Consider the following 25,848-nt stretch of genomic DNA (forward strand, 5'->3'; position numbering starts at 1 on the left):
CAAACATTGTGGAGTTTGGTAATCTTACCGGTATTCTAGAAATCAGAGTGTATCTTTTGTATGAAAGGCATAACCTCTCTGCTTGGATAGTGATGTGGGCACCTAAATCACCAAAAGGGACCACCTAACCCTTTATCAGTCCTTGTATACATTTTTGCATGGTCATACCAACATTGTACATGATCTGTCCCTCACCTTCTTGACACTGTTCCTGCCCTCAGGCAGTTAACAGGTCAGGAGCAGCACCCTGCACCTGCTGAAACTGACCACCTCCCTCCAGGATGGGCATGCCCATCCTCCCAGCCTGCACCATCAAGTGTACAAGCTGCTAAATGAAATCAAGTCACCTGGGCCATAATCAGAGTTTTATCCCCTAGTACCACTAGTGACGAAATACTATAATTACTTTATCAACACTATTTACTACTGTGGGATGTATTTGACTCGTATAGCTTGGCTTCACTGTCCTAGGAACATCATCCAATTCAGTAGCTTTAATGATTTGTGAATTGCAAGAGGTTTGGCACAGTTTGTCTACTATACCTCAACATTTCTACGATTTTTTCTGTTATTACATTTAAGAAACCCTTCTTGAAACTGCCACTATATTGTTCTCAAGCGACATGAATGACTGGTCTTCTAACAGTTATTATGACAGTTGGAGTTTATTTTTTATGTAAATTATTATGCATGCATTATGCCCTTATACTGTTAAATTTAACTATCTGTAGTGCAGATCCAGTTGTATATTTATGGCTGTAGTACTCAGAGTGCACAAGCTTCAAATAATTTTACATTTGCAATATTATGTTATATTTAAAATACATTACTGCTATATTATTGGTCTAGTTTGTTTGTGTATTACTGATTAATGTGAAACTGAAGAGGTTCTGGCTAGGGATAAGGTAGCCAGTCTTCCTGTAATAGGTCTACCTTACTGATGGAAGGCAACTTCTCTATTTTACGAGTTCACAAAGTTTATCGAAAATGGCCTGTTCTTGTTCATTATCGTTTAAAATCAATGGAATATTTGATACTTTACACAATACAATTCTGGAGAGGAAGACCAACATTTTATTCATAGATTCATATGTTACTAGACTAATGACCCAAGGGGCCTTTCTAAGCCTATCCAACATTTCCCCAAAAGAATAATGATGCCCTGCATCCAAATTGAGGGCCAGACATTTATAAGCTACCTATGTCCCTGAGGGACACAGCTGTCAGGCCGGGTATAAATTTCCTATTCCCAACCAACTTGTTTAGGTTGCCCTCAAAGTGGATAACAGACAAATTCAGCTTCACATGGATGGGAAGCCTGTTCCACAGGAAGGGCAGTCTCTGGGACACGCATCTGTCTCGCCAGAATGTTCTGTTTATGTTACAGACAAAATTCAAGTCCCTATCTTGTATTTCTAATACTCTCTGACTGACAAATATGTAAGAGATTCATAAATGTGGGGTTTGTGGATGCCTTGAAAGCCAGGCACAGATCACCCCTCAGCAATCTATAGGGGACTGAATAGAGGGAAAGGGTTTTAAGGCACTCTGCAAAGGCAGGTTTGTTATGCCTTGTATTCTTTATGTAAGGAACCTTTGAGGTTGCCCTAGTTGCTGTACAAGTCTGGTCAGGTACATACCAAAGGGAGTACTTTACTCTATGACTGGTCTGCTAAGGGTGGAGTTATGTGGGATAATGACCTCTTTGGACATAGATGCCATGCCCTTACTTATAAGTTGTGCAACATAAAAAGATTTCCTCACCACTATGGCTACATGGTAGTCAAAGATAAGGTTGCTGTCTAAGTGCATACCCAGATCCCTGACCAATCAACATAGAAATTAGCCAAGATGCTTGATTTCCCCAAGGGTAAGATGATGCATTTCTTAGCATTGAGTTTAAGACCATGGCTTTGGCACCATTTATTAGTCAGAGATGGACCTTCTTGAAGAATGCTACTGTCTGCACTGGAGTTGACGATAATCCCCAGCTTGCAATTATCTGCAAACTTAGTCAGCCATAAACCTTCAGCATTTACTACCATTTCAGAGAAATTGATGCCAAAAAAGAGTGGATCCAGTAGCAAGCCCTGGGGGACTGAGCCAGTGACTGGCCTCTTCGTGGAAGTAGCTCACCTATTTTGACCTCTTGGGACCTGTCAGTGAGCCAGTTGGCTATCCAGTGGGTGATAAAAGGGTTTATACATAAATTAGTGAGTTTGTCTACAATGTCTTAGTGGGGTATTGTATCAAATGCCTTGGCCAGGTTGAGTTAAGCTGTGTGCACAGTTTTACCTTCATCCAATGCTTTGGTGACCCTCTCAAAAAAGTCCACCAGATTTAATAGGCATGACCTTCCTTTAACAAAGCCAAACTGTGATGGGTCCACCATCTGCAGATTACCTATATCATCATTTATCATGTCCATGATGATTCTTTCCATGGCCTTACATATAAGACTAGTAAGACTTATGGGTCTGTAGTTACCTGGATCAGTGATTGAACCTGCTTTGTGCAAAAGAATGACTCTAACCATCTTCCATTCTTTGGGCACAAAACCTAACTGAAGGCTCCAGTTGAAAAGTGATTCAAGTGGATCACAGAGGTTATGTTTCATGCTATTTATTAAGCATCCCAGGATGTTATCCGGGTCCATCGATACAGTGTTTTTGGCATTGGGATGTTCCTTAATGGCCTGTTCTCTAGCAACGGTTGGGGGATCATGTTATATGGTATTTCCTTTGGATTATCGGGGGGGGGGGTATTTAAGCTGAACCGGTCTGCCAAAAGGTAGGTAATGGTCTCCAGATCAGTGTGGGTGATGCCATTTACAATAAGTTCTATGCATTGTTGCGTATTTCCTCTGAGGTTACGGACATAGCTGTAGAAAGCTTTGTGCATGTCCTTTGCCTGAATAGCTATTTTTTTTCTTCAAATTTAGCCTTTGAAGTATTAAGTCTCTTAGCTGCCTGTTTAGATCGGTCAGAGTCCTTTTAATATCTATGGCTTTGTTCCTCCTACCCTTGGCCACGTTTTTTTTCTTTTGCATAACGGATTGATAGTGTGATTCCACCAGGGTTTCTTGTTTTTTGAGTTTGCCTTATTCTTAACATAAGTGGGCACAGCATGCTCTATACAGCTATCAATATGGCTGTACAGAGATTTTGTAAATAGCTGAGTGCATTCTATGGTGTTCACTGGATTTGGGAGTGGTTGGAATTTAGCCAAGGTGTTGCTTAGTAGAGACTGGTTAACCTTGGAATAGTTCCTAAAAGTTTTTGGTTTTGCTGGATCCCCAGAGTTAATTATTATTTCAAGTAATACTGCCTTATGGTCAGACCTGAAAAATGAAGAAATTACATTGAGTGAGGAGCAGTGGACTCCCATGTTCGTGAGTACAAGGTCAAGGATGTTTGCACCCCTTGTAGGAGAATCAACCAAATGTCCCAGGATGTTGGTATTAACAAAGTCTAGGAATCGCTGGGATTGTGAATTAGATGTGGTGTAGGATCCCCAATCTATAGAGAAGTAGTTGAGATCCCCCATGAATATCATGCTGGGTTGAACGGTGATGGACTCTAGTACACTGAAATAGGTAGTATGAGTTTCCTGGGACATGGAGGGAACCTATATGTTGCAAGGATGTGGTATAGCACCCTGTTTATGGTGATTTGCACATGTATGAGTTCCAGTGGGTCATATACTTTAACTAGTTTGGATGTGAGATTAGTCTTAATATAGACTGACACTTCTCCACCTTTAGTTCCCTCCTATGCAGTAGCTGATCTAAAGGCGAGAAACACATAATAATCTTGATTGCTGGAGTACTCTCAATGACTTTAAACCATGTCTCCATTACTACACAGATATCTACACTCTCCAGGGAGAGGAAGGCTTGCAGGGAGTGGAGTTTCTAGTTAAGACTACTAGCATTGAGCAGTACCACCTTTAGATATTCTTTCATCAGTTCACAGTTAAGCTGGTAGGTTTATCAGTTTGGCATTTCCTAAAAAAGGCACTATGGGGGTTGAAAAGGTTTTTGCCAATATCTGAAAGTCTAGAAGGGATAAGTGCAGACCATCACTGGTAAAACAGCATGGTCTCTCAACCATGTCCTCCCAGGTTGTCAAATACCCCTCTGGATTGACACCAGAAACTAAGCCAATTGTTAAAATCAATCATTTTCTGTTGGTAATATGGCATCATCCTTGGAGAAGATAGTATGCAGCTCAGTGCTAGGCTCATACCTGCCTGAGATGGATAATCAACGAGCTTGACCATGTCTCGCTTCATACAGTCAAAGGAGGTATGTCTTGGGTCATTAACATCAAGATGGACTAAAACGCAGTCATACTGACACCTGTGGTTCAATGACCTGGGTGTCTGTGTGATTTGATGGATCCAGCCCCTGAAAGCCAGCTAACCGTGACTAGCTCCTTACTTAGTCTGGTGAGGAAGACATTGGTGTGCCTCACTATAGAATCACCAATGACCAGGAAATTGGTTGTGTGCTGGTTTGCCTTAAGGGCTTAGCAGTGGAGGAACTGGATACACTGTTACTATGTGTAGCTGGGGGGGTTGTTAATTGGAGTGTTTATGTGATGGATGAGGACCCCTTCTTTGACTGTACTGTTGAGGAGAAGTTGGTGTTTTGGGAAGGTTACCTGTAAGTGCCTCAGTATAAGTGGTTTTATGTGTGGGGTCTTTACCCTGTGCAGTAAGCTTGGTGCAAGTGTCACTGACAACCTCTATAGGATTAGTTTTGGCTGTATGACAGAGTTTTATCTGCAGCGTTAAAGTATATTTACACCTCTCACATACACTATCTTTTTTATTAACAATAAGTGGGTTGTCAGTGTACATAATGAAATGCTACAATGCCTCAGAATATCCATCTCAACCAGACTGGCCAAACACACAGAGTTGGGAAGTGCATATCCATGGCCAATGATCTACTAAGGAGGAGTGAGGAAAACATAAATACTGAACAAGTCAATACGACAAGCAACTCGATGAGCAATACTCAGCTATGACCAAAGTAGATGTTCTAGTAGTTAAAAAAAATCTGTCTAGACAGTAATGCCACAATATTGCAGACCACAGACCAGAACAAAGACACTTAAAATTTAACAGGCACAATAAGCCTTCACCAGCAATTCAGAAGGGTAAAGGCTACCCCTCTTCTCCCACAGGAGTGTAGACCACAAACTTTCATAATGTAAAATAACTGGTTTGTAACCCAAGTGCTTAAATCAAAACTAATCAGGATACTAACAAGCAGAAATTCCTTCCACCTCTTTCTGAGGCCTGTGTACCACTAGAAATATTTCCGTCTTATCACATACCTCTAAAAGAATCTAGAAAGTTGAGGACTCATACCAGTAGCACATGGGACCAAGGGGCTCACAAGACAGAGCTTCACTAGGGCAAACATCCATAGGTAAAAGCAAAAATGGTAACACCAGCACCAAGATGCAGATAAAAACCAATAAAACTTTATTACTCAAACGACACTAGTACTTAGACTTTCACCATAAGACTTCGTCAGGCAAGTGAATTCATACCACAATTAACATATTTAAATATGCATTCATTAAAATCAACTTTGTCTGCGAGGTAACCCTTTTACTCATTGGCTAACGTTTAGACTGGAGGGTTTCTAAGCTCTCACAACTCCCTGTCCACTGTACCTGTGATGCATGTTCGGGGAGTTGGACCAAGGGACTACTTACTAAATGTAACACAGTCCTCACAAGATATCAGCTGATGTCCTACTCTTAGACAAAAGATGCACTATAAATGAAAATCTCTTGATACAACCAGCCTTCAGCATACACACATAAGAAAAGCTTTCTGCAGGTTGTGATGGACCTCAGAGAATTCTGAAAGTCCAGTTAAAGAAAAAAAATGCAGCCTTCAAATGTCAAATCAACTAAGAAGAGTCAGCATTTGATAGTTAATGATCAAAGGCAAAGTTAAGTTTAAAAACTGGATGATAATTGTTTCTGTAAGTTGCTAGAATGGACCTAACTGACAAAATGGACTGATGAGTGATTGCTTCTGCCTCAAAAATTGTGGCATGAAAAGCTCCTCCTTTAAAACTGTATGCTGGACTGATGCATGGGGTGGAGATGGAGCTCAGTTAATTGGGACAGCTGCATAAGCTCTGGAAGTTAAACTAATAGGGCATACACCAACTTGGGCTATTTTCCATTTTAAGGTGATGCTTATGATGAAAATCTTTCTCTTATCCATAGAAATTCATGCAGAATCAGAGATGGCATATCATACCATGCAGTAACTCAGCATAAAAAATAACAATTGACTTTACCTTTACTTTTTGGTACTGCTGTTCTAGTGCTCGCAGACCTTTCTTTGCTTCTTCATCTTTGCCTTCCAACTCAGATTCTAACTTTTTTACCCTTTTTTCCAAGAAAGTGACTGAAGAAGGCTTGTTGCTGACCTCTCCCTCTGTGACTGGAACAGATGCAGCTGCATATATCAAGGCAGGCAAGGAATTTGGATGCCTCCTTCGAATAATCTCTTCCATTTCTTTCACCTACAAGTGAAGAATGTATTAATAAACAAGTCAGTTATTATATGATATAAAGTCAGGAAAATGGAAATACAGACTGGCATATTATGACTATAGATCATATTAATGAAGAGCATATCATATTTAATCAATTAGCAGACTGATACAGTGGATATAAAAAGTTTACACACCCCTGTTAAAATACCAGTTTTTTGTGATATAAAAAATGAGACCATAATAAATCATTTCAAAACTTTTCCCACCTTTAATGTAACTTGTAACCTGTACAATTCAATTGAAAAACAAATCTGTTAGGGGAAAAAAAATATAAAAACTAAAAAGCGTTCAATAAGCTGGTTACATAAGTGTGCACACCCTTAAACTAATACTTTGTTGAAGCACCTTTTGATTTAATTACAGCATTCAGTCTTCTTGGGTAGGAGTCTATCAGCATGGCACATCTTGACTTGCCAATATTTGTCCACTCTTGCTTGCAAATGTGCTCCACATCTGTCAGATTGCATGGATATCTATTGTCTACAGCTCTCTTCAGGTCACCCCACAGATTTTCTATTGGATTTAGGTCTGGGCTCTGGCTGAGCCATTCCAAAACTTTAATTTTCTTCTGATGAAGCCATTCTTTTGTTGATTTGGATGTATGCTTGGGGTCACTGCTGTGTTGAAAGGTGAAATTCCTCTTCATCTTCAGCTTTCTAGCAGACGCCTGAAGGTTTTGGGCCAAAAGTGACTGGTATTTGGAACTGTTCATAATTCCCATCACCTTGACTAAAGCCCCAGTTCCAGCTGAAGAAAAGCAACCCCAAAGCATGATACTGCCACCACCATGCTTCACCATGGGGATGGTGTTCTTTTGATGATGTATGTTTAGCACATAAACAACACTTTGCCTTTTGGAATTGTGGCCAAAAAGTTCAACCTTGGTCTCATCAGACCATAACACATTTTCCCACATGCTTTTGGGAGACTTGATGTATTGTTTTGCAAATACATTTTAGCTGGACCTGGATGCTTTTCTGTGTAAGAAAAGGCTTCCATCTTGCAACCCTACCCCATAGTCCAAACATATGAAGAACATGAGAGATTGTTGTCACATGTAGTGCACAACCAGTACTTGCAAGAAATTCCTGCAGCTCCTTTAGTGTTGCTGTAAGTCTCTTGGCAGCCTCCCTGACCTGTCTTTTCATAAATTTTGGAGAGACATCCAGTTATTTGCAGCATCACAGTTGTCCCAAATTTTCTCCACTTTTTGATAACTGTCTTCACTGTGTTACATGGTATATCCAATGCTGTGGAAATTTTTTTGTACCCTTCTCCTGACCGATACCTTTCAGCAATGAGATCCCTTTGATGCTTTGCAAGCTCTCTGCGAACCATGGCTTTTGCTGTAGCATGCAAATGAGTAAATGTCAGGAAAAACCTACCAGGACAGCGGAACTTTATTTGGTGTTAATCAGAGTCTCTTTAATTGATGGCAGGTGTGTACCCAAGAAGACTGAATGCTATAATTAAATCAAAAGATGCTTCAACAAAGTATTAGTTTAAGGGTGTGAACACTTATGCAACCAGTTTTTTATTTTTTATATTTTTTTCCCTAACAGATTTGTTTGTTTTTCAACTGAAATGTACAGGTTATAGGTAACATTAAAGGTAGGAAAAGTTTTGAAATGATTTATTGTGGTCTCATTTTTTTTTATATCACAAAAACCTGGCATTTTAACAGGGGTGTGCAAACGTTTTATATCTACTGTATGTCACCAATGTTTAACACTGCTTCTGCTTTAAAAGTTTGATACAGGAAATAACCTACAGCTTAATCATGTTCTTCAGAAACACATTTTTATGTAGTTTTTCACATTTGCACCTGACAACTATAAAACCATAGCAGTGGTCACAAACACTTCTGCTTCTTCCACTTTATGGGATAACAGCATTCACTAAGGTATGGTCATTATCCTGGCAGCCATCAAAAGGTTTTAACTGTAGCCCTACCATTCTTTGAACATACGTACAAGTAGGACAGATCTTGGCTGAATTGTTAACTTAGATGAAGGGTTCTCCATACTGCCCCTCTCTACACACATCACCTTGTACCTCTATGCCCCCCATCCTGTTCTACTTACACTGCCCATATTAATTTTTTTCTCCTTTTTCTCAGTTTGTCTTACTCTTTCATTTTTTCTTTTTCTTGCATTCATACATTCATTTATTCACTCACTCATCACATCCTAACTAGGCAGGACTTTACTCTGCCATCTCTGAAGGAAATAATTGAATTAAGTCTGGGATCTGGGGCTACCAGAAGCCATGGGGTCCTAGATCGTCTGAGTCAGATTTCAGAGTTTTTTTTAACAACCTGTTCATCCAATGATGTCTGTCTGCACAATAATATTGATTAAGGAATGAAATTCAGTGCTACTCTTCAGCTTTGCTTTTTCCTTCATCCTTTCAACACATCCAGTGTGACCAGGGCTGCTCTGCTCAAAAAAGCTATGGAGGTTCCAGATGCTGAAGGTAAGTGTATTAAGCCAGGTGTCTGGGGGGTCGCTAGTCCACCAGAAACCATGCTGTTCTAAATTCTCTGAGGGGAATTTCAGAGCTTTTGTCTTACCATTTAATCCAATGATAGCTTGAGCAAAATCATGATTAGTGAAATAACTTCAATGTTTTTTTTTTAAACTTTGTTCCTGCATCTTTCAACAGACCCTAAATGACCAAGGTTACACTTAAAGGAAATTACTGCATTAAGCCGAGGGTCTGAGGGTTGCTAGCCTGCCAGAAGCCATGAGAGTTATAGATGCTCTAAGATGCAAGTTAGAGCTTTTTGCCAACCTTTTGATCCAACGATGACCTGAACAAAAGTCATAAGGAAAGAAATTCAGTCTTGTTTTTTTTTCAAGATTTAATGCTCAAAACTAACAAAAATAGCAGTTCACAATAAACTGAGAAGACAACATTTTGTGAAGCTACATAAATCTTATCTAGGAATAGTACTTGCCTGTCTACTCACTCAAATAGAAAGTCATCCTCTGTGTATCCCCCTCTGGTGTTAGGAATGAAAGGGAAGGCATAAATGGCTGTAAGTCATATACTCAAAGTTGCGGCTGTCATACATATACACATCTTGCCTCCTTACCCCTACCCCAAATGACAGACCTCTCGGATGTCAGCTTGGGACAAAACTGGGAAAAAAACAAACAGAACAACATATTTCAGTCTGTTGCTGTCAGATATATATAAACCGCATGCCTCCTTGCACTCTCACAAAAGACAGCCATCTGTATATACATTTGAGGTTTGGTTTTTGAGGAAAGTAAAAACAAAATGATCATAGTAATGACCCAACTTGTTAGTCATAGACAGTACACTGCTCCTATAAAAGCTATAGTGATCCTCTGTATGCACTCTCTAAAGTTCACGAGAAAAGTTAAAGAAATAATGACATTACTGTCACCAGGCCAACACAAGCTAACGTGATTGGTGCACTTCTCTGAGGTTTGGGAGGAAACATAAAAAGAAATAATGAGTCATCTCATCTCCCCAAGCAAACTACATTGACCTCCTGTGTACCCCTCTGAGAAGGGGCAGCTTTAGACTAAGGCAGTGTTCAGAACAGAGTACACTACTAAGTTGTTGTATCTTTCGCTTTTTCCCGGTTAGGGGTCGCCACAGAGGAACTCCGGTCCACTAATGATTGGCAGTAGATTTTTACATACCAAGTTGCCAGCCCTGATGCACAACCTTCAATGAAGGTACGCCCATTCAAGCATGTCTCCACACAGAAGATGCTTTAGCTGAGAATCGAACAGGATAACGTCTTACTGTGAGGCAACAACGCTACCGCACCACCACCGCAGCTACAAATTCACTTATACAGTCTGAGTGTGGGGGCCACCATGTCAACAGAAACTGTGAAGGTCTGAATGTTCAGTGATGCAGTTTATGCCTTACTTTTTGAAAAATAATTTAATCTGAGCAAATGTCAACAGATTACTTTCACTTATACAACCCTACCACGCAGTTATAGCCACTTCTGTGTACAATTGTGATTGTGATAAAAAAGGATGGCAAAGTAATGTAATTCACCTTTGCTTCACAAAGATGTCACACATTAAAGTATTTCAAGTTGTTTTACAGGTTTCACATTAGTCCTGCACATCCAGAATAATTAGCAGGCAGCAAGTCCTTTCCTCTGCAGACAGACACAGCACTAATAGCTACTTTGTGCATTATCTCAAATGTCCAGTTAAGTAGTCATTACTTCACACAACTGTTAACTAGTCCTGAAAGCCAAAGTGACTGTTTAAATGAAAAGACAAGGTCAGTTACTTTCAACAGACAGCTCCTAACCCCACTAAGTAGTTATAGCCACTTCTGATTTTACCTCAGACAAAATAAAAATTATAGCGATTTATTGTACTTCAGCTTTGTAGATTTCCATGAAAACAGTAGCCTCATATAAATGATATTAATCCTACAAATGCAGTAGTTTTGCAGAGCCGGATAGTGACGGTTTAAATTAAGAAACCAAGAAGGTGTTACCTTCTATAAAAAGCTCTCACCACCCAGTAATTATAGCTAAAAACAACAGCTGTGTATTGTATTTCAGGATTGTTCTGTGGAAACAGTAGCTACACATTAAAGTATTTCAAGTGGTTTCATATAAATTACAATAATCCTGCAGACACACTAGTCCCACAAAACTAGACAGTGACTGTTTAAAAGGAGACTACAGCAAGAGGGGGTCAGATAGTCTCTACGGTTTACCTTTACATGTACGTATTGCAAATGTTTGAAAGACAGTTTTGAAGTTCTGAAAACTTCGAACGGAAGACGGTTCGAATGTACAATGAGCGAATGCACAGTGAGAGTCGCTCATTGCACATTCAACATTTAGGGGCAGAGCGCACTATAGTGGAGAGTTGGAAATGGTTCCATTCCCCGCTGTAGTGCGATCTTGGAGTTAGAATAATAAAGAAAAGGGGTGTGGGGGGTGCAAGGGGGCTTGCCCCCCTGCATTACACGGCATATACTTTTGTTGTCGACATTCATGTTCGAAAAACAGCGAATCAGCTGTTCGATTTTCTGCTTTTCGAACATTAGAAACTGTCGCTTTTTCCAGTTTCGTTTTTATGATGCGAGGATATGACCACTCGCACAAATGTGATTCGAGGCTTTAAAGGTAAACCACTCTCTACAGATAGATCTTGCCCTAGCAGATACAGCTACAAATGACAACTGTGTGTTGTATTTCAGTTTTGTTTCATGGAAGCAGTAACCATGTATTAAAATATTACAAGTTGCTTCATACAAAGCACAGTAATCCAACAAATACACACTAGACCTGTAAAGCCAAAGTGACTGTTCAAACTGAGAAAACAACAAGGTCAGTTACTTTCTGCGCATTCCTCCACCACAGCAGTTACAGTTAACATTGACAGCCATGTATTGTATTTCAGCATTGTTCCACAGATGCAGTAGCTACACACTAAAGTATTTTAAGTTCCTTTACACAAATCAAAGTAATCCTGTCAGAATAATGACCAAAGAGCAGTCATTACTCATATTCCCCACAGACAGGCCAGCATTTTTATGTTACATCTATTCATTTAATTATCAGAACAACCAGTTTTGCATCAACAGACATCTTCTAAAAAATAAGGCATAGAACTCCAACATCTCGTATTGCTGACTGTAATCCTCAGTGGTTTGTCAACAAATAAATAAAATTATAGAGGAAAGAGCAAACATATTAGACAAAATCAGACACATTATGCAAATGTAGTTTTCCAGGCACTTATGTGACCTTGCTGAAAATTGGGTGGAGACTCGACAAGATGAGAAACAAAGCTTTAGTTCTCTGACAAAAAAAATCCACAGTATTACATTCTGTACCACTGTAACTAAACACACATATGCACATGCTATTAGCTTAGAAATTACTACTACACACATACTCTAGATTCTCAAAAATATCCCACAATTGGTTTTTTTCTTAAGTACTGTCTCAGTCACTTTCCTTACCCGATTGGCTGCCTGTAACCTGGAATGATGCACACTTAGATGCACGTCATAACAAAAAAAAAGGGTGCAACCCCCTTTCAGTGGAGACTGAAAATATGGAGATGAAGGGATTGACTGGCATTTCATTAAGCCTTCTCTACAAGGCTTAAGATCAGTATGTACCACTAAGATCAGTACAACTGAGAAGCAACTTTCCTCCCTTGATTGCCTCTTTCACTGTTATGGTAGGGGCACTTATCTGGTATTTATTTTTAGAGTAAAGAACTATTACTATAACAAATAAATAAGCAAATAAATACCAGATAAGTGTCCTATAAAAATTAAATAGATAAATGCCTGAAAAAGTACCTCACCAGTACAGTAAGATTGATGCCCTAGGAGGCCATCTATTTGGTCTATGCCTAAGGCTGGCCATGCATACAAAGTCCCAAGCACTGAGCACACTATGGAGCTGTTCAAGGTTTTTGCCAAGTGCTTCTGTGAGTGATGTTATCCATCAGAATATGCATACACAATACATCAATGCACAATGTTTATTGATGCAAAAAGGCAAAACTATGATGATGAACAAAAAGAGTAACCAATGAACTTACGGTCACATGAGTGAGTGAGTGTGTGTGTGTGTGTGTGTGTGTGTATGTACTGATAAGACAGATACAGATGTATATACATTTCAGATGGAATTTATCACATCTATTATGACCTCCAGTTCATGTCAGTTGAAAACTACAACTGAGGCCTATGAACTCATGTCAGTCCACTAGCTTGTACTTCGAGATGAATTAGTGCACTGTCTAGGATATCTGCATCCTGTCAACTAAATAATTACTACCACTGAAGATACCTGAAACAGCTAGTTTATGTACAGGTGAAGCAAATGTATGTTTACTTTGGAGAAAGGAAGAGTTCTCGGAATGCTACGAACAGGTATACTTCTTTTCAGAGACAAAAACTATTTTAACGAGAAGAAGAAATCACAGGAGAAATGATCATTTGTGAGATCTGGAGAAGAACCATAAACTACACTACTCAGTGACCATGAAACAAAAGGATTGCAGAAAGTGTATGAGGTCCAAAGTGTTAGAAGACTGATAAAACAGATGAACACAGTAATTGGGAGTATTAAGAGAAATCCATATGATTTAACAGAAATAAACAGACTATATTACTGTGCAGTTAAACTAATAACAGATAAGTGCATCAACACCGAATAACAAAAGAAAAGAAAAGAAATAAACAGAATGCTACCATGGAAGAATCAGTTATAAAGAACTACAAAGTAAGTAAAGTAAGAATTATCACCACTAAAGGAATATAGAAAAGGGAACAGAGTCAAAAACCCTTAAAATGACAGCTGTGATGAAATAAACATAGATCATCAAAACAGAGCAGGACTGGTTTTGCATGTCCCCAGTAATAAACCAAAGCTATCAGTACAAACAGAAAAACATAGAATTTATAAATATTAATAAAACAAGCAATGTACTGATGACCCAAAAGCTTTTATAGACAATGGAGAAGAAAACAACAACTGCAGCACCAACTAAAAGTGAAGAAATCAATACATTTTTTGGAGAGGTATTTATGAAGGTTCTGCTGAACTTAAAGAATAAATGGAAACAAGATGTAAGACAAACAGTTAAGAAGTAAAAAAAAAAAAGGAAAAGAAAACATTAGCATCCAATATAACATTAATAAAGACTTCTAGATAGAAAATGCTAGTTCTAGATACAATACCCAAAGTTTGGGTATAAGTATTAACATATTTACATAATGATTTTGCCTTGATTAAAAATTACTTATATGCATATTTCAAACCAACTCCAACATGGTTAACAAGAAAAATTACACTTCTCTATAAAATCAAACCATCCAAAGAAATACAAATCAATAATTTGACAATATACACGTTTACTGGAATGGATGCATGCAGACTTTGCAGTCACTTGGAAAATAATTAAATCATGACACTAAAACACAAAGGTAGCAAAAAGAAAACCACAAGGAAAAGATAATTTATTACTAAACAAATCCATAACAGCCAGCTGTAAAGAGAGGCAGGTCCAAAGTATGTGATGGATAGATTACAAATAATCACTTCACATTCACTGAATATGAAATACATACAGATGTATTAAATATATCCTACATTGATAAATTACATTGACGTCTCTATGAAACAGTGGAAAACCACTTTACAACTGAGGCAAGATAAATGGCACATGACTATCCAGGTATACAAATTCAAAGATAAATATTTCAAGGTGATTTTTTTTTGTCATTTCCCACTATTTTGCCTTGCCCTCTACCTAATAAGCTGTTCAGTTCACAGCAATGATTCTAGAGAACAACCTGACCCACTGACATCTCATTGCTAAATAAATAAGCAACTGAAAGCACAATTACAAATTGTTAAAACTTTTTCATATGACAGAAAAATAATGTCTGGAATGGTCTTGATAAATATGCAAAAGCAACATTTACAGCAGGAAAACTGTAGCATTAAGAAAAGATCAAGCTGGGATAGGAATGTGATATATAAGAACTTGAACAACAAAGAGTTTATAAAAACCTGGGAAGGATGAAGAGTCTGGACTACAACATGATGAAATGAAAACAAAGCTTAGTAAGAAGCATTTTAGAAGACTAATATTAATACTGAAAACTACCTTGACATCTAGGAATGAAGCTTGCTTTTCTTGTTCTAGTTTATAGCTTTGGAGTGAGTGAATGGAAAATGTGGGATCAGTTGGATGAGAAAACTGCTTCATGTTGATCACATAATATGCAAACAGTACATGGCACAATTATATATATCCCTTGATCTGAGGTAGGTATGGACCTCCTTGAAACTGACTACTTGTGTAAGTCACAGGACAGTATACATATTCATTGACATCATCAGATCCAGTGTAATTTCAGCATCATGACACTAACAAGTCTAAGATCACATATCTGCTTAGATTAGCAGAAGCATTTCAGATAGGAGTGGGTTTTGAAAAAACCAGAGGCAGAAAGTAAAAATAGCAGTCCCAAAAACAAGACAGATTATAAAGAACATGAACAAAACAAAAGGAAAGGAAAACATAATAGTTCACAATCACAAAGGCAAGAATAAAGAACTACTGGAATAACCACATGTTGATCATGACTTGATGCATGAACGGTGAAGGAAAGGAGAGAATGTGAACCAAAGATGAAAGCTTACTAATAGCAGCTTATGATATAGAGGATAATGTGCACACTTGTTTACAAAAGCTAAAGAAAAAGTAAGAGATACAGACATATGCAGGTTCTGTAGTAGAGAACTAGAAACAGTTAGACATCTTGTTGCTGGCTGTGATATACTCATGGCTGAGCATCTGTACACTGAAAGGCAAAGAAACTGATATGGCAAGATTGTTATACTGGGGATTGTGCAAACCCTACAACATACAAGTAACTGATAAGGTCTGGAGACATGAATTATTGAAAATGAGGTTCTAATTATCATTCAATACCATCAATGAAGAAAGTAAAAAAAAAAAAAAAAAAAAAAGATATATATTGTAGTTAGGCCACGGTGGTGCAGCGGTATCATTGTCGCCTCACAGCAAGAGGTTCTCCCGTTCGATTCTCTGCTGGAGCGCCTTCTGTGTGGAGTCTGCATGTCCTCCCCGCGGTTGAGTGTCATTCAAAAGACATGCATGGATGGGCATGCCTTCGTTGAAGGTTGGGCATCGAGCTGGCATCTTTGCACTGTAAAAATCTACTGCCAATCATTAGCGGACCGGAGTTCCGCTGTGGCGACCCCTAACTGGGAAAAGCCAAAAGAAGAAGAAGAAGAACATATATATATATATATATATATATATATATATATATATATATATATATATACTGTAGTTGAGGAAAAAAAGACAAAAGTAGCATTAATCACTGCAGTAGCTACATGTAACATATAGTGTCCTGCAAACTGAAATGTATAAAGTTATAAGGTAGTAAGATTTGTAAGCTGAAGCTAGAGAAGACTGGAATAAAGACAACCAGATAGTTTCAACCAATGAAATGAGCAACAGGGATAATAAAAAATAATTTTTAAGTATACTTAAGCATGTTGCCAGTACAGGTAACTCCATATGAACTACAGAAGGAGACAGTTGTGGGAACATTGCAGATGCTGACAACACTGTTGATAAACATAAAAACCTGAAGGAGTGTTAATTTCATGAACTTTAATCATAACCGGACATAGGAAGGGGGCCTGCTTCAGGTGCAGAATAGAAAACCCTAAACATTTCTAGAAATAAATAAGTGTCTAGCAGTTAGTGCAGATAGTTAGGGCTATGAGCTGCTGATGAGCTATCTCCTGTAGTACAAGGTTCAGTTCCCTCATTCGTTGTTTGCCTACTGTGTGACCCTAAGCAAGACATTTAACCAGACAGTGCTTTGGAGGCAATTACATTGAGCAAGACTCCTCAAGGGTCTCCTGGACTGAATGCCTTGTAACTACCAATGAACCTGTGAGCAAAAACTAGCTATGAAAATACCTACAAGTAAAAACTAACAGAACAGCAAATAAGCTACATGGGTATAGTCATGGAAGAATTTCTGGACAAGGAAAACTTTACAATACAAAAAGATAAAAAGATAAAGAGGAAAAGGAGATTAGTAATGGAGAAGTTAAAGAAATAGAAACCAAGGTTATGGAGTACCTGCAAAGTGAAGGATTCAGTGCAGAAAATCAAATTCAGAAAGCACCACAACAGGAAAGAGCAATGGATATCCAGATTAAAGGGAAACCAGTGGAACAGGAAGCAATTGATCAGGTACCATATAAAGATATTTTGCAGCCTTCCACAAGAAACCAGTATAAATGTTCACTTGCAGCTAGACAGCAACGAAAGGAACAGGAAACTGGAAACTCTGATGCAGTCAAATGTTGAGGAGTGATAGACCAGTGAGCTCCCATATGACAGAGCAATGGATGGCACAGGATGAAAATGAAGAGAAGGTGCCACAGGAAGATACTATAGAACTTTCTATAGAATGCCCACAGGAAATGGAAAACAAGGGATGTGCCTTCAGTTTGGAGGAAAATGAGCTAAGAGAAGAGTTGCTTGATTTAATAGACATGGATAGATACATTAAGATAAATGAGAGAAATAGACTGCAGAAGGTCAATAAAACTCAAAATGTCAGAAGTCTGATAAAACAAATGAATGCAGTAATTAGGACTGTCCATTGAGATCCATGCGATAGAAGCAAGCAGGATATATTACTGTGCAGCTAAATTAATAACTGATAAAGATCTACCACAAGAACATAAGGTAACGAGGGAAAAAAAGGGGAGAAATCAAATACCATCATGGAAATATGGAATAGAGAAAACTATAAAGCAGTTAAGGCAAGAAGTGTCACTGTTAGAAGACTACAGACGAAGGAATAGATCAACAAAAATACTAAGAAGGATAGATGTGATGTAAGCAATGCACAGTATTACAACAGACCAAGATCTATCATGCGCTATCGCAAATCTTCTTCTTTCAGCTTTTCCCGGTTAGGGGTTGCCACAGCAGATCACTTGTCCGCTCATGATTGGCAGTGGAGTTTTACGGTGTCGAGTTGCCAGCCCAGCGCCCAACCTTCCACAGAAGGCACACACATGCACGCACTCACACCTAGGGCCAATTTAGAGTGTCCAATCCACTTACAGCATGTCTTTGGGATGTGGGAGGAAACCGGAGCACCTGGAGGAAACCCACGTGACCACAGGGAGGACATGCAGACTCCGCACAGAAGGCACCTCAGCAGAAGATCAAACCAGAGAACCTCTTGCTGTGAGGTGGCAATGCTAATCGCTGCACCACTGCGGCCGCCCTATACACTATCGCAAATAAACTAAGAATTTCAGCACATTTAGTTGCTGCCTGATTTTTATCTACTTCTAGTTTGATTTCCATTCCTGCTTGATGCCAATATGCTTTTACTAAATACGCAGAGAAGTCATCTTAGATTTTTTCTCCTCATGTTTCAAAACTTTCACTACATTTGGATCTTGTGAGGTCAGCAGATATGTGTAGAGTCCCACGATTGCAGCTCTATACATGTAATCAATTTCAAGGAGGCCCATCCCTCCCTTGGAATGGGGAATATATAATCTTGATATACACTAATTTTTATAAATCATTTGGTGAGCATGAAGCATCCTTCTTGTTTTCTTATCTAATATATCCAACATGTTCTGGGGCCAGTCAGTCACTCCAAAACTGTAAGTTAGGACAGGAAGAGCAAATTGGTTTAACGTCTGGATTCTGTTCCTAGATGTCAACGCTATGTTCAGAATTAATTTAAGTCTTCTAAAGTATTCACATTTGTTCATATTTTATTGTTGATCCTTCATCAGTTCCCAAATATTTATACACTCCCTCTCACTCAAGTTGTTTTATATCACATTCTTTTCCCAAACTGATGTTTTCCTGGTGCTGCAGTTTTCCTGCTTTAAAGGTTGCTTTTGCACACTTATCAAGACCAAATGACATTCTTATGTCATCAGAAAAAGTTTTGACAACATGCAGCTGTGCTTTCAAATCCTCATCTGATGAACTATACAGTTTTAAATCACTGACAAAGATAAGATGAGAAGTCTTTACACCTTGTTGTTTTCTACGAGCCAAATTGTAGCCATGGCCTAAGCTAAGTAAACAGCTTAATAGGTTAAGAGCAAGTCAAAATAGCAAGGGTGACAGAGAGTCACCCTGGAATATCTCCTTTTGAATTTTTTTCCCTGTGTTTCTTCCACATGTTCAATGGACTTTGTAAACCACTGTGTACATAGCCCACTATCTTGGGCTGCCAATATTAACCTTTCATCTCTTTTAGAAGTTTTCAATACTTGCAACTGTATTTATGCATTTTCCACATTTCTTGCCTTTTCATCTGGTCCTTCACTTTATATTCTTTCTTTTGTTTTTTTTTTGCACACTGGGATTTGAAAATATGAGGGTTTGATGTAGGGACCAAAGAGATTTTAGATACCACTGTATCTTTCTCATGTGGAGTCTTGTTAGGAGAAAGGAAAGTTGTGTAAAATCTTATCATAACCATAATGTCCTTCTCTTCCATGTTGCACTATTTTACATGTGGGTTTACCCTTCTTCCTCTCCAGATTGTACGGCCATGTTTCCAAAGATTTTCGGTCCCTCTAGGTGCATCTGATATGGGAGCAGGTACATGGGCCATAAAAGTGGGAGGTCACAAGGAAGTTTGTTAATGAATATGTGGTGGGGGGATGGGTCCTTGTGGTACACCTTTGGTAATAGGTGCAGATTCATAAGTAATTACAAGGCTCTGCCTTTATGGACCATTTTAAACCTAGCCAATTTCCCTTAGTGAGAATGAAACCCTGAACCTCTTGCCTGTGAGGTTAACACTTTAACCATTAAGCCAACATTAAAATGTACTTATCTAATGCTGGCTCTACTTTGTTGTCTTTCAACATGAACATATGCTATTTAAACATCAGTACATTCACACAAACAGCACTCTCTCTGGATTTGTACTATCAAACCAATGAGTTAGCAGCACACAAATGGTATTAGATTACTAGCAGTATTTGCCACAGACACAGATGATTGGGATGATCCAATTTTAACTCTGAAGTGTCTGTCACTGAGTTTGTTGTGGAGAAGAATGAGGTTAAGTGCCTTTGTCAAGTCTATAAACAGGGCACATGTATGGAGGCCACTATCAGAGTTTTACTGGATTTAATCAATTATGAACCAAAGTGCTATCACAGTACTTCGTCCACACCAGAATACACAGTGATTGGAGGACAGCAGATTGTACTGCAAAATATTGACAGTGTGTGTTGGGTGTACATCATCTTTTCTAAAAGTTTGCCCAGAACTGGGAGAACATATACTGGCAGGAAGTGAGAGGGATCTTTTAAGATGGTTTGCTTTCAGAGTGGTTTAATTAGAACAGTTTTCCAGACTGTGATACTATACTTTGGGTAAAACACAGATTATTTACTTTGGGGAGAGGAAAACAAAGATGATCTCTGTTGTGATATACGATTGGTGGGAGGTATGGAGTTTATTGATGGAATATTGATAAATTCTTTAAGGAAATTTTCTTGAGAAAGTTTGTTATGCCACATTGAATGGTGTTTGCAGAAAGGGTGTCATGAGGAAAGTAATCTTTTTCCTTTCTTTCTTTTTTTTGTGCCTTCTGGTGGACTTCTTGGCTAGATTACATAAGGCTAAAAATGGAAGTGTGGTTGTGTTTTCCATGTTTGCCAAGCTTAATCCCTTTGAGTAGGAAGGTATTTGAGTTTGGTGGATAGCCTCTCAGGGTTGGTTTATAAATCCTGTCGATAAATGGGACAAATTTGTCTTGTAGCTGGAGTACAAAGTTTGGTAATCTTACAGCTACTGTATTAGGGTCATATAAAGAGTTCATATAGTTCCATTTGTTTTAATAAAAGGAACCTTTTCTGGCATTATCATGAAAAAGTCAAACTCTACATGCAGCTGGTTTCCTTAATGATCTTCCAGATCTGGAGAATTAACAGAACTATTCTCTCTACAGACACCAAACTTTCTTCAGGATAAATTCTTACTGCACTGCAACTTTTTTTCAGATACAGCTTCAGAAGTGTGTTTCTCTCTGAAACTCATCAGTTCTCAGAGTCGTTTTTTGTCGTACAACAGTATTGCTTTCTACATGCAGGTGTTCATCTTCCCTGAAACTTTGATGTGATTGTCTTACAGAAACATCTGTCACCCCTTCAGTACAACTTTCTTTCTTCCCCAATAAGATAGGATCTTGGTTCATTTGTTAGACCACCTACTTCTGATTCAGGCTACAAACTTTCCAATAAGGACTGCATGTTCTTTTTCTGTTCTCCAGTTGCTAAATTTGGCAGTCTCCTGTACTTTTTATCATAACACTAGCTCTGTTTCTCAATTCCCTTCAAACATTTATTTAATTAATAGCACACTTCTGCTGATTCTTCCCTATAACTTCCTTAACTTCAAACTGAATTTCAGACATCAAGGTAATTATTATAGCTGGTGTAAGTCACAGTAATTTTCTAGCAGAAGTCATATTTCTGCATTTTTAAACACATTAATTCTTGAAAACAAATTTAGCTCTTCACACCTAAAATATAATTACTTCTGGTACCATATAGCAATGGACTGCTTGTTAAAATGATCTGTAAACAAGACACCCACAATAAATTTGCAGTCTCCATAAAGTATTCATGCAGATTGATTTTCTAGATGCAATGTGTGCCGCATGACATGCAACACATTTAGCTACTCATTACCATATTTAAAATTACATACTCCATATACCACAACATGCACTCCCACATCCATCCATCATGTGTAAAAGGTACAATTCAGATATATATGTCTCACCATCTCCCCTCAGTGCCAATGTGCATAATGCACTATGCTGGTTTAATGCCGGACATTACTGGCTCGTTTGTCAACAAGGTCACATCACACCATCACAGCACTACCAAGACCTACAGGCAAACAACAAAGCACATTCAGGCAGAAGCAAATTTGGAGTAAGATTATGCAAATCCTTTATTATTCCACTCCATAATACAGGAGCAAGTTTATTAAACCAGTTTTAATGCTGACCTCATCTTCATCATGAACATCTGAACAAAATTTAAAACACCCTATATTAATAAGGTCATTCAGTCACCTCAAAAATAACCTTAATACTTCTGTATAATGTAAGATCAGGTTAATGCCTATGAAATTTGATGAATAGCAAAGAGAAATACTTAATAGTTTGTTGTAATAATGAAATAAACACTCACTTCAAAGCCTCTAAAAGCCAAAGAACCATATTAAATATTTTACATAAAAATATTTACAAATATGATCCCATGTGCAAACATGGGAAAAAAGTTTGTGGAGGGATGATGGATATATATATATATATATATATATATATATATGAAAATACAGATATTCTATGCATGAACATTTGATTGGTTTTACCTACATAAAACGCTGAACAAGAACATTGCACTAAATATATAATCCCCTCAGTTCTGCAGGTAACAAAACATCTAATGTTACACTTCATTAGTGTTAGCTGAAGTAAACTCATTGTTTTAAAGTAAAAATTTGCATAAAGAACAATTACATGGTCTGCAGCTAGTTACACCTTTAATATACCATACACTGAGGTAAGCAGGTCTGTGAAGCCTTTTATGACTAGAAAGAAATTCTGAAATTGTTTTTGCTTTCCTGTAGACAGTGTTATACTGCTCTGGAAGAATATTTCCAAAAATCTCATTTTGTTTTAAAAATGCACAGATATTTATTAAGACAATCTCTGAGCATTTGGTATTTGATCCATAAGTAGTAAACAGCCTAATTATAGCATTTGTCATCTGCCAAATTGTTACTATTTTTATAGGATAAAAGGGATTTTCTGTCTATACCCTCTGCTTCACTCAGAGCTTGACTGACTACTAAAAGGTCATAAGTTCAATCAAGGAACCCATTACTAAGATCCTTGGAAGCCTCCTGGGATTGTCTAGGTTCTGAACAAATTACTTGCGTCTGATGAATTGTGATTTGAGTATACTACATACTATCTAGCTGGTTGCTCTTAAAAGTGAATTCTTAGTGTGGTTTATTTGGTATAATCTAGTACTTAAAGTCCCATCCGTATTTTTAGATATCCAAGCATCAAAGAAAGGAATTTCTTTCTGATGGAAGCTCACAGTGTACTCTAAACCCCATTTATTTTCATTAAGGTAAGTAACAAACTCACTATGCTCAGAAATATCTGTCCTCCACATTAACCAACAGTTATCCTGGTATCTTCTCCACTTGTCCATGGAACAGAATGTGTCTGCGATCATACAGCATTTGCTCCTCAACATGTCCTATAAACAAATCAGCATAGATAGGACTAAACGACGGCCCAAATGCTGTAACTTGAACTTGCCAAAAACACATATGGTTACAGAAAAACACATTTGTAAAAATATGTTCAGCCATAATTAAAAGGAATGTGTTAAACCCAGCAGGATAAAAATGAGATTTGTGTAGGTAATATCCCAGGGCATACAGACCCACTCCCAAAGTGGGATGCACATGTACAGAGATCTGATATCTAATATGCACAAATACCAAGATTCTTTAATCTGGGCATCTTCAAGTCAAGTTAAAAAAATGAGTGGTATCATGTAACCTGGATTTCTACTCGTGTTAGCAATGGTTTAGGGTAAAACGTAAGAAAAGCAGACATGGGTTCAATAAGTGAATCATTGACTACAACAATTTGTCTTTATGAATCAACTAGCTGATGGACATTACTATCAGAAAATGGTTTTTAGACCCTACTTCCCAGTTTAAGAAGGATATAGACAGCTTTTTAGACAAGGCTTTAGAAGAAGGAATTATTTCTGCTAGACTAAAGATGGAACTTACAGTGAAAGGCCAAAGAAGACAGTACTTTTATCATCTACTGAAAACTCACAAAAATGTTACTAAACCTCCTCTGGGGAGACCAACTGCTGCAGGCAATAGATCACTTACTGAACTATACCACACACAGCACACATTGGGTTTGATTTGTGAGGTATGTAAAACCTTTGGACATTTGCAACATAAAATATACTGTGAAGGATATTTCACTTTTGGCACATGTTCCATGTATAACTGAAGGAAATAGCACCAGGGGTTCTGCTATAAATATTTATGGTACTCAGTTAACAGCACTGGTACACTGCTGTTTGAAGATATGTATGGTCACTCCTTGGGGTAGGTTTGGTGCAGTGCACACGTGTGAAGCATGCTAAGTAACTTCAGCACTTGTGCACAATTCATCAGTGTCTGACATTTACCCTTAGTCTGCCTCTGGCAAGTCTCTGAATGACACTAATACTTGCTGTTGGAATGAGTGATTGCATTTATGTTTAGTGTGCACTGCAGATCATGAGTATGAATCCCACCCTTAGACTCTTAGGTGCATATGAACAAAAACATTGATATAAGTAAGAATCTAAATCCATTACATTCAAAGACTATTGATAATTTAGAGAGTTGTTATTTAAAATAATCACCTTATGAAAAAAAAGAACATAGTACTCCCTTATAGCACATTGCAAAAACATAAAATTTCACTCTGCCAGCTTAATACATGGTAGTTAATGCTCTGTAGCAATGTTCTGCATCTTTGTATTCAGAAATTAAAATCATTAAGTTACAAAGACTGCAGAAGTACACACACAACTTCCATGAAACCCGTACCACTGAAACGTCACAAAGCTGACAAAACATCGAAAGACGAAATGTCCGACTGCACCAAACCTACAAACAAGTGCTAACATGTGTCAAAAAAGGGGGCAAGATTTTGAGGTTTGGAATATAGGCGTTCGAGGTTTTGTGAAGATGCAAATTCATAGTTCGCAGAAGTGGCTTCACCATTGTGGCCGTCAACATTATGTAGGTAAACATATATATAAAAATACATGCACATGTGGACATACACACACACACACACACACACACACACACACACACACACACACACACACACACACACAAATGTGTGTGGGGGGGGGCTGTATTTAGGTCAGATGGCATCCTGAACAATACCCCCAAGTGGAGTCCCCCAACCAGAAATGAGGCAAAATATCCTCAAATCCTCCAGAGTTCAGCTCATTGCACTGCCTGAAACACCTTTAAGATACTGCAGCAAGCTCCCAACTCCTTGCTACAGTTCCACACACACACATATACTGAAGCACATCATCTAAGCGGCCAACATCTTACATGCATCTGCTTATGCAACTACCAGTAGTGCTTGCAGTTGCAAGGATAGATCGTCACTCTTACCTTGCAATTGTACCACTGACTTTCAGGGAGTGACTGCCATCTTTTCTGTAGTGCTGATTGCACATCCTAACAGTTGTACACAGGACAGCTACTCCCATCTTTCTGCTCTAGCTATAGCTGTGGTATGTTTTTTAAAGAGGCTGTATAATCCACTTCTGTGTGACTGTTTCACACTCTGAGGTTACAATTTCCCAAAAAATGTTACATGTATGATGAAAAAAGTTGATTTAAGCAAGTGCTTCATGTAGGAAATTGCAATACATACATTTATCAAAAGTTCTTGTAGAGATTACCAAAGCCTGCAGAGCTTACTCAGTATTACATGATACTCTGAGGACTTTAAGTAAAGGCAAAATGAAATTTTGTGAACGAGTAAGAGGTTATAATGGCTTAGTGTTCAACAAAGCA

The 25,848-nt window shown here is 38.2% G+C and overlaps 1 protein-coding gene across 2 annotated transcripts in view; it reads right to left on the reverse strand.

Annotated features, from left to right (window-relative positions):
- The window catches only part of CEP162 (centrosomal protein 162), a 2,095,315-nt gene that overhangs the window by 787,366 nt on the left and 1,282,101 nt on the right, over positions 1-25,848 (reverse strand). For both annotated transcript variants that reach the window (XM_044066152.1, XM_044066151.1), the window contains one exon: positions 6,332-6,559. In XM_044066152.1, the coding sequence (XP_043922087.1) occupies positions 6,332-6,559 (228 nt within the window). The remainder of the gene's footprint in view (positions 1-6,331; positions 6,560-25,848) is intronic.

The sequence above is a fragment of the Protopterus annectens genome, chromosome 1.part0 (genome assembly GCF_019279795.1).
Source record: "Protopterus annectens isolate FY-2018-M chromosome 1.part0, PAN1.0, whole genome shotgun sequence".
Classification (NCBI taxonomy): Eukaryota; Metazoa; Chordata; order Ceratodontiformes; family Protopteridae; genus Protopterus; species Protopterus annectens.